General features: G+C 33.7%; 1 protein-coding gene across 1 annotated transcript; it reads right to left on the bottom strand.

Moving 5' to 3' along the window:
- Positions 1-6,841: 6,841 nt before the first annotated feature.
- On the bottom strand, positions 6,842-8,530 carry LOC148923240 (uncharacterized). Its single transcript, XM_089060333.1, has 6 exons — positions 8,264-8,530; positions 7,956-8,048; positions 7,788-7,854; positions 7,592-7,701; positions 7,379-7,465; positions 6,842-6,900 (listed from the first exon to the last, which is right to left on the bottom strand). Exons 1-6 carry the CDS (start codon positions 8,528-8,530, stop codon positions 6,847-6,849), a joined length of 678 nt encoding a protein of 225 aa, XP_088916459.1. The 3' UTR covers positions 6,842-6,846.
- Positions 8,531-10,590: the final 2,060 nt, after the last annotated feature.

Raw genomic sequence — 10,590 nt, 5'->3', positions numbered from 1 at the left:
GAAGTCAATAGTAATATGGCTGCCAATATGATCTCTAAATCCTATTCAAAGACCACCATTCTCTTCTTCATCAAAATAGCTTCGTGTGGGTATTCTTCATTTAACTATTTAAATATCAATTCCTTAAATCTCATACCAAAAGAAGTGTTTCGCTTATTGGATGGAGGGAGTATAAATTATATAGTACCTATTTTTTTTAATTTTTAAGGTGACAACCGTGATCTTAAACATCAACTTATCCTCATTTTTTTTAAAAATTGTTAAATGTTTCACTATAATTGTTACAAGAGCTTCTCCGACCATTTATAACAATTTCAAATTCATTTTTGACATGCATACCAAAAAATAATTTACTCTAATTTTTTACACCGAATTCAAATTTTTGCAGTAGCTACGATTGGAAATAGACTAAACGTGAATACGATATTAGTTTGGCCGATGGCGGCCAGGTGTGTTTTAAAGTGGAGCTGAATCCCAAGGAGACCACGATTGTTTGGAAAAAGCTTCTAAAAAAGCAAATTTGAGTGAGCCCGATGGGCCCAGTCAGTCGCCTCCGGGCCCGTCTCTTGAAGCCCGTGGCGACGCCATTGCGGAGCTGCCTACTCCTCTTGTGGCGGCTTCTCATATGAATGAAACGGTGGATAGCGAATCGAAGGAATCGCAATCCAAAACGTTTGAGCAACGTGATTGAAAGGATTGAAAGAATGTATTGTTCCATCTTCATTGTGGATTTCATTTTTTTCATTCACACACACATAAAACAAAATCCACATCAGTCAAAATCAAATCTTGGATAAGAATTCACCAACATTTTTCCAAACAATATAGATTGAAAATTAATAAAAATGATATTCTTATCCCATACAATCTTTAGATCCTTTCAATCACGTTGCTCAAACATTTTGCCTGCAATTCCTTCGATTTATTATCCGTCGTTTCATTCATACGAGAAGCTGTCGGAGGAGGGGGTGGCAGCTCCGCACCGACGTCCCACGGGCTTCAAGAGATGGCCCCGGAGCAGACGGATCAGGCTCACTCAAATTGGCCTCTTTCAGAAGCTTTTTCCAAGAAACAATTGTGGTCTCCCGGCGATTCTGCTCCACCATAAACCTCACCGCCCGCCGCCGACCTCAACCGACGGCACCGGTTTCAAACCAGGCCAATTTTCGGCCCGTTGGATTCAACGCCTTACCACAATCAATCTTGTGGTCTATCAATAAAGATGGGTAGGGTTTTGTTAAAAAATTAGGTTAAAATTGAAGAAACAACCTTATATTAGAGTTGATGGAAGAGTGAGTTCATTTTCTGGTATTTATAACACTTACAGAGATGAAAACCTAACTTCCCGTATTTCAGATTTCACTCAAATTCTTTTTACAAATTCATTTTCTAGCTCTGTTTCTTCTATTTTGCCAAAAAATTTAGTAATGCATTTAAACAATCATTATAACTCCGTCAATGTCATAGAGTTAAAACCTACGTATCAAACTCAAATTTTTAATAATAACAGTAATAATAGGCGGGTTAGATAAATTATAATATGTGCACACTAATATCCTATTGACGTATAAAAACTATAGTGAAATTTTAACAATATTTTTCATAAAAAAATTGTGAGCAATAGTTGATGTTTGAAAAATCTGGCTTCACATAAAAATCAAAAAGATGTTACGAACCCTACAACCATACCAGCGACAGAGACCGCGACGGGAAGTAGAAGTGATGAGCTGTCGTCAAGCGACGACGAGGAGACCCAGTCGGTACCAGGGGATGACCAGGAGGACGAGAAGACGGAAGTAGCAGCTGTGGAAGAGAACACGACAACTAGGAAGTTGAGGCCGAGACAGTGGCGGATTTAGGATTTTAGGTTTGGGGGTACGATAAATATCATAGCGAGTTGACACCTCAAAGTACGAGTAACCATTAGCAAAATTTTAGAACAGTTCAAGTCCTTCAGTATTCCATGATATTAATGCTCGTTAAAAAATAATTAACTTGGATGATTGAATATTTTTTAATATAGTAGTTAGATTTTAAATTTGGCATGAATATATTTAAGTAATATTTTTTTTGTTTATAATAGTGATTTTGGTTGTATAGAAACACATAAAAATTAATATTATATACATTATTATAGTAAAATTCATATTTTGCTAGTCAATTTTATGTATACAATTCAATAACGCTAAAATAAAGTATGAAATCATTCTTAAATTCATGCTATATATACTATTTATAATTTTTTATTTTAAAATCTAATATTCCCTTGTACTTTCAAATTCATAAAAATATAAAAATTAAAACAAGAAAATACTATTTCCACACAATTAATTAGAGATAATTTCCACACATTTACACCGGTCAAGATCAACTAGCAAAAGTGCAAAACAGAAGTGGTCCCCACCTCATAGGCAAAGGCGCATCCATTCTCTCTCTTTCACTTACCCCGTAATCCCTCCCTCTTTCTGTGAAGAATGAAAACTTAAAAACACTGTCTGAACATCAGTTTAATGGCTATGGCGGATGGTTTAGAAAAAAATTTGGGGTTACCTTTCTACCCCCTTGTTCTAAGCTGCGTCCGCCACTGGGCCGAGAGAGCAGCTCAAGCCGCCGGAGCGTTATCAAAATTTCGTCACCAAATAGGCGCCTCATTAGAATAGACGTTTTTTTGCCTTAGTAGTTATTTTAATTTAGTATGTTTATGTTTTTGCTTTTATTTCTTTTTGCTAAACTTATTTGCGTCGAACATTTTATAAGCTCCGTCGGATTTTCTTTGTTGGTTCTTTCCCAATGCTTAGGATTAAGTCGAACCAACACTAGGGTCCGTAGTTATTATAAATAGGGCTTTCATTAATTCATTCAATCATTTAATGACGAAATGTTTTGCCCACGTTACTAGTGCAATACGCCTCAAAACCCTACTTACTGCCGACGGAGTATCTTCCGCGCCAGTCGCCAGTTTTAGCCGCCTACCCCAACTTTCGGGGCGCCGAAATCGTGTGTTTCTAGTGACGTTGACATGAGTTCTTGGTTAAGAGAGGAGTGCTCTTAACATAAGATCACGGTTCTCACCATAAATAAAAGTAGGTATAGAATTTTTATTGCGATTGATTAATAAGGAATCTACAATGTAACGCTTAGTTGTACTTGTATGGCTATATTTATACAAAGTTGATTAATAGGTATGTAATTTATATAGGTATGTAATTTATATTACAGTTGATTAAAAAGCTAAAAAGGTATGTACAATGTAATGCTTACTCGTATGGCTATATTTATACAAAGTTTTATTATGTATAGAATTTATATTACAATTGATTGAAAAGGTATGTACGATGTAATGCTTAGTTGTATGACTATATTTATACAAAGTTGCACAAATTATGTGATAGGGTACAGTTCTTTTAACAACAATTTTAAAATAAGAACTTTGACAACTAAAAATCATATCAATTATTTAATATATTAATATTATATAGTTTACGTTACAAAACATATCAATTTCTAATATTTGTGAATTGACACATATTTAGTTAGAAGTTGATATATTTTGTAATGTCCACTGATATTAAAATATTTTAAATTGATATAATTATGTGCTCTAATTTTAAATTTTATTTAACATGGATCATCTCCCTATATGATAACCATTATATTTGACACCATTATTCTACTAAAGCAGAATGGGAAAAATAAAGTAAAATTGAGGGACAATAAATTCGTGTTAATTTCGCATTTAATTACTTAGAAGTGCAAATAAAGATGACTTATCAAGTTCAACGCTTATCAAGTTTGTGCCCTTTCTCCGCCTTGCGAAATAACCAGCTTCTCAAGCCGAAGAATGGCTTCAGCCACCTTGGCATTGGACATACGTTTTTCTTTCTTTTTCGGATGCAAACTTGACGCCTTTGTATCCGTATGGTCTAGGTTGCTGCTGGAGATCAACTTCTTTAATTTTCCTACTTCGGGTTGCCTGGATTAAGGCCGTTTGAGGTGACAGGACTGCGAGCTGGCTGCTCTCCAACTAGAACCAAGATCACAAGACAACAATTTCTCATGAGAATTTGTTCCATGTGCATTGTTAGAGGCATCCTGTAGTAAAACATTTTTCTTCTTGATTTTCTCTCGATTCTAAGCCAACAAATGAAACAAAGATGACTGTGAGAAAATCAAAGAAACACTAACATGAGAGTAAATATAAGGAGAAACCTATGATTATACAATACACATATTTTGAACATTATACATACTTCATCCATTTTCAATAATTTCTAACAAGTCCCACTATTTGCCTACATATTTATGTGAATCACTTTACTGAGTGAAAGTGTTCAGATTTCATCAGATAGGACAAGGCTTAGAGGCACACCGTCAAAACCATATGATATGATTTCAGAGGATTGATACATTGTAGTTGAAAAAATTTAAAAATGTATACCTTTCCCAAACCGAAGGTCTTTCCTTTCTTTAGCTCTATGTATAGCACGTTTAATTCTATTAGTATTCATAGAGCCTCCGGGCCACAACGAAGCCAGCTGCATTGCCACGAATTGTATCAAATATAATGGTTATCACATAGTTTGGCAAAGACAACATGCAAAGAAATAACCACCACCAAAGACAGATATTCAATTCATAGCATGAACCACACACACTAGATCGTGCAGCTCTATTTCTCCAATGTAGGCACAACAAAACTTACAGACGGACATGTAGTATTATCTTCTACAAAAACAATTAAACCTTATCTAGAGAAGGCATTGGCATTAACTCAACATTTAAATTACCTCTTCGTATAGTTTTTCGACCGAAGGACATGAGTCTTCTTCTAGTCTCTGAGATGAAAACAAAAAAACAATTAGGATTGAAAACCTAAAAACAACCAAAAATATATTATTTATATCTTTTGGAGGATCAGTTTGTTGTTTATTTTCCCATACTCCTCCTCATTTTCATTTACTCTAGGGCCGAGGGATCAACGGTTCGCCTGAGTTACAGAAATCAGATACATACCTCAACATAAAGATCATATAATTTACAAATTTATTTTCCACCACAACGTTGAAGCTGTGTTTGTGTTTCTTGCTCGCAGCCCGTGATTTAACCATTTCAGCAACTTTTTGTTTCATCCTCTGGATTTGATTATACTTCTCTTGTTTAGCGGATAATCCCGCATTAGCCATAGCTCGAAGATTTCTATGCCAATAAATATGCTTAATGAATCAATAATTGGCGAGGTAATCACACTTGTAACGCCAAACAATAATAAAAACAACAATAAATGTAAAATAATCATGAAGCACAAAGATGGTTGAAAGTATTTACTAAAATGCAGGTTGTAACTGTACTCCCTAACATATCAAAGAAGGTAATAAAACAATATTGAGATAAAGTAAAAAAAAAACTTCATAAAAAGTACGGAGTAATCGAAATAAAGAAAGATATAATGAAGCAAAACAAAGCAAAGCATAAAACATATCTTTATTTTGAGGATGGAGTGTTGGAAAATTTATATTTCGACGGAAACAAGTGACGACAAATTACCATTAAGAGGTTTGGTTTGACGAGGAAAGGCAGCAAGAATAATGATAAAAATAAAGATATTGGAAATATATGCCCCTCATCAAGGTATCACCTTCTTTCCCGTAAATGATTTTATATTATCTTTCAAATGATGGTCTTAAAGATGCTAGGTATATCACCATACATTTTTGCAAATAGACTGCCCAAATACGCGTTATTCAAAGCAAATAAAACACCAGTATAGTCCACCACGTGTCACATGGAATAGTGCTTCAAAGGTTAAAAAAAATGTAGAATCTTACTTACTTTTAGCGATTCCTCATTAAATGGCATCCTAGTGACGTAAATGCCATAATTTTTTTCACATATATATACCCGCTTACAACTATAGACTCTCACATATACTTGTAATCTAAAGCTTATAAAAAATATAGTGAGTCCATCACGTGTGACATGAAATAGACCTTCCGATAACAAAAAAGATGTGAACATGCTAGAATCCTAGCCGTGATCGCTACAACTCACTTTTAGAATTCTTTATAAAAGAAACGCCGCTGCCCACAGGAGGACGTGTTTTAATATATCATATCTTAGATACAAAAACAGTAGATTCTGCAACAATAAACCTACGAACTTAGGCATCTTAGAAACTTACAATGAGAGTGGGAAACTAATTTATTGTTATGCTTTGGGTATGTACATATATTAAAGAGTGAACGGAGAACTTACTTCCCTAACTATACTTGAATTAAATCTCCAATGTATTTGACGTTATAGCATTGTTTTCCTTTCGAACATTCTACCACAGTACTGGTGCTTGGCATCATTCTATTACTCAACATGAGATTCTTGATTTTATTAAGATATATTTACTAAATTATGTATAAATGATTTACCAACAAAGGTACCATAATGAGAGCCACTCAGCTATGTGACATTAGCATGGATGGATAAAGAAAAACTTTAATTAAATTTCAATGGATGGTTCTGATCCCTAAAGACTTGTAAAAGAGAATGAATTTCAGATTAAAGAAAATAAAATTTTGCTAAACTCCATCCGGTTGATCTTTCGAAATTGCTTAGATGGACCATTATTAGACTCTTCCTGTGAACTTCACAATTCTCTTCGTCTGTTACTTGAGGAATTAGTCTATGTTGATAGGAAAACATAACTTTAGATGACCATATAAATTTAAGGTTCAGGAAAAAATTATTCCCTAAAGTTAAAGTGCTTCAGCTGTTGGTAATAAAGAAGATAGTTCCACAACAAATATCCACTTCTAAGTCATGCATTTCAAGAGGAGTTCATTTCGATACATGTCTTTAACATTTTGGATTTGTCTCAGCCAAGACATAGCATTCCACCTCGACATACTTCTGTACGTCATCACAAAAAAAGGTTATCGACCGCAAAATATCAATATGGAGTATCATAATAATGAGGTGACAGCACAAAAACCATCCGCTCAGCATGTATTCCAGCAGTAAAGACAACCAGCAAAAATATAATACTCCCTCCGTTCCATAGTAGTGGAGGCATTTCTTTTTGACACGGAGATTAAGAAAAATTGTGTTAAGTGAGTTAAGTAAAGGAAGAATAAAGTAGGAAAGGAAAAAGGTAGAGAGATGAAGAGAGAGTAAAGTAAGAGAGAGTAAAGTAAGTGAGAAGAAATGTGTTGACCTTTTTTAAAAAAGGAAATGACTCTACTATTATGAAACGTACCTAAATGACAAAATGACTCTACTACTATAGAACAGATGGAGTAGAGGATTTTCATGTGAAAGCCAAATAGCAAGAAGAACAAAACATAGTAACCTTAAAAGTAAAAATCTTTGTCTTAAAGTGGGAAAATACCTTCAGTGTTGTAATATTCACCAAGTGGCCCAAAATGCTCATTAGACGGCTGATCACATCCTTGGGAATCCGTCTATAGCAGGAGCCCTGCATCAACAATAAAGGACATGATTGACTTATACTAAAAGACAGGCTAATTAAGCACAGAATAAATGATAGTAATATAAGTTAGCTCTATAACAAAGATGAAATAATTCAATTGCTTTTGAGTACCGCTAATCTAGCCACTTTTGCAAGCTCCAGTCTTATTTCTGTAGGCAATCTCTTTTTATGCGATTGAGATTGATTAGCTGGATCCTGAGGATCTGTATGAGGTGATCTAACTGTTTATGCACAAACACAGAACAATAAATATGTCATGAATCACACTAAAATAATAGAAATAAACTAGTAGCTAGTAGTGAGATACATTGTGCAATTATATTCTCCAACTCTCCAAAGGCATTCTCAAGATCAGTAGTATTTGGAGGTTCCTCCTGTAAAAAAAAAATGGTAACACATTTAATTCAGGATGATAAAATCAAACTTAGTATGTGCATAGAAAAATAAGACAACTCGATAAAAGAGCAGTGCACACCAACTCAGTATCATCAAAGAAAGAATCATCGGTGTCGTAGTCATCATCACCAGGCATGTTGTCGAGAACAAGATCTGCCTCATCCCTGCTGCCCTGCAAGTTCTACGTACAAAAAACAAAATCCGCCCCAGTCAAAACCTAATCTCGGATTCGAATTAACCAACAATTTTCCAAACTAGAGTGTTAAATGAAAGCTAGGCCAAGTAAAAATTACAATATAGAATGAAAATCTATGAATTAGTTAACAAACATGCAACACTTATATTTTTCCACAGACTCAACAATAACAACGTTGCATGCAAGATTACCGTTTCATTGATATGAGAAGCCGCCGCAGGAGTAGTTGGCGGCTCACCGCCACGGGCTTCAGAAGACGGGCCTGGAGCCGACGGACCTGGCCCGTCGGCCTCACTCAAATTTGCCATTATTAGAAGCTTTTTCCAAGAGACAATCTTGGTCTCCCTTGGATTCAGCTCCACATTAAACCGCACACGCCCACCGCCGACCTCCACTGACACTCCCTGTTTCGATTCGGCCCCATTTTTGGGCTGGACGGATTCCGAGCCTTTCATCATCAGTTCTTAGCTCTGTGAATGAAGAGAACTAATTTGGGTTGTGACGAAATCGAGTTAAATTTTGAAGAAACAATACTGAATTTGAGTTTATGAGAGAGTGAGTTGGAGAGAGGGAAAGATGGTATTCATTTTCTCATACTCGTAACGGTTACAACTAGAATTAATGAAGACCTTGTCTGAACCCAACAATTCCCTAATTTTAAGATTCCACCCCAATTCTTTACAAATTCATTTTCGAGCCATTTGTTTCATCTATTCCATTGATTTAAATAATCATAATAAAAATATCAAATAGTTATAACCCACCGATCAACACTTATAATAATATTATTATTATAATAAAAGTTTGATGAGATGTGCACACTAATATCCTATTGATGTTTATAATAATTTTAGTGAAATATTTAACAATTTTTTCAATAAAAAGCAGGGAATAAGTTGACTTTTGAAAAAATCCAATCGGACAACCTAGAAATTATGGCTTGACAAAAAAATGAATATGATCACGGTTGTCACCATAAATAAAAGTAGAAGTAGGTATAGAATCTAAGTTTGAAATTACAATTAACTAAAAAGGAATTTACAATGTAATGCTTAGTTGTATCAATATATTTATACAATCAATTTGAACATTGTCATTACTTTTAGTTTCTCTAATAGTCCATTTGATATTAATACTTACTCCTTCCAATTCCATTAAAAATAAAATATTTTTTTTTATGAATTGTCCCATTAAAAATAAAACTTTTTTAAAAATGAAAACAACACACTTTCTACTTTTTTCTCTTTCTTAATTTACTATCTCTCTTCATTAACTTATAAAACATCACTACATAAAATCTTGTACCAAAAATCAAATGTTTTATATTTAATGGGACGGGGCGAGTGGTATTTATCCTAACTTTACTTGCTATCTGGTATACAACTTTTTTATATTTAATGGGACGGGCGAGTGTATTTATCCTAGCTTTACTTTCTATCTGGTAAACAACTTTTGTTACTTTCTCTGTCCACACAATATAGTCTATTGTGAGCAATACGAGTTTTAATAAGAAATTGGGAAAGTAAAACAGAAAAGAAGAAAAAATATGTAAAGTAAGAAAAATAAAGAGAAAAATGAAGAGGAGAAAAAGTAGCTAAAATATGAAATACTAGAAAATTTTCATTTTTAGAAATGATACTATTTTTTTTTAGACATCCCAAAATGACAAAATAAGACTGTTTTTTTTGCTCAAAAGAGTAGTATGTGTTGTTTTTAGGGTCTCTCATATTTTTTTTTTTTAATCTTTTGATGTATTAAATAAACTCACCTAATAGATGGATTAATTAATTTGGTTAAAAGTTTCAATTATGATTACTAACTCAATGTTCTTACTATTTTCAAAATTTTCACGCATTTCATTTGATTGAGATTTACTAAGATTATTTTATACAATTATAATTTAAACTTAAATACAAACTAAACATTCAAATATACAAACTTGTCTTTAGTGTAGGAGCTGTGCATATTGAGAAAGAAAAAGAGAGAAAAATGTGTAGAAGTAAAGAAGAGGAAAAAGTGTGCTCTTAAAATTTTCTGCATGCAGTCTCGATTTTTGACGCGATTAGAGGTCCAAACATTTTCTGATCATTTTTAAATATGAGCGGGAGGTAGAAGACTCGTCGACATTCGTTCTGATATAGGACTGACAATTTTTGGCACGACACAATAATCCGATATGAATCCGCATGAAATTAATGAGTTTGGGTCAAAACTTATTGGGTTCATGTCCTTATCAGGTTGAAACGAAAAATTCGTGTCGTGTTCATGTTACCCGTTAAGATATAATATTATTATTAATTTTTAGTATTTTAAAAATGATTTTTTTTTGTTAGATTTCTTTGCTATGATTCTATTGATGTTATTATTGTAATCAAATTTTAGGTTTTTAATTAGACTTTTAAAGATCAGATTTTGTAACTTTTGTTAATCAATGACAGTTGTTATCAGGTTCTTACCATGTTATCAGGTTCTTATCGTATTATCAGGTCGTGTTGTTATAGTATCGTGTCATGTACGT

This window comes from Salvia hispanica, chromosome 6 (genome assembly GCF_029641045.1).
Source record: "Salvia hispanica isolate PSC_SH4W2 chromosome 6, Shi_PSC_v1, whole genome shotgun sequence".
NCBI lineage: Eukaryota > Viridiplantae > Streptophyta > Magnoliopsida > Lamiales > Lamiaceae > Salvia > Salvia hispanica.
Note: the sequence above shows the minus strand (reverse complement) of the source record. Positions and strands in the feature narration are given on the sequence as shown.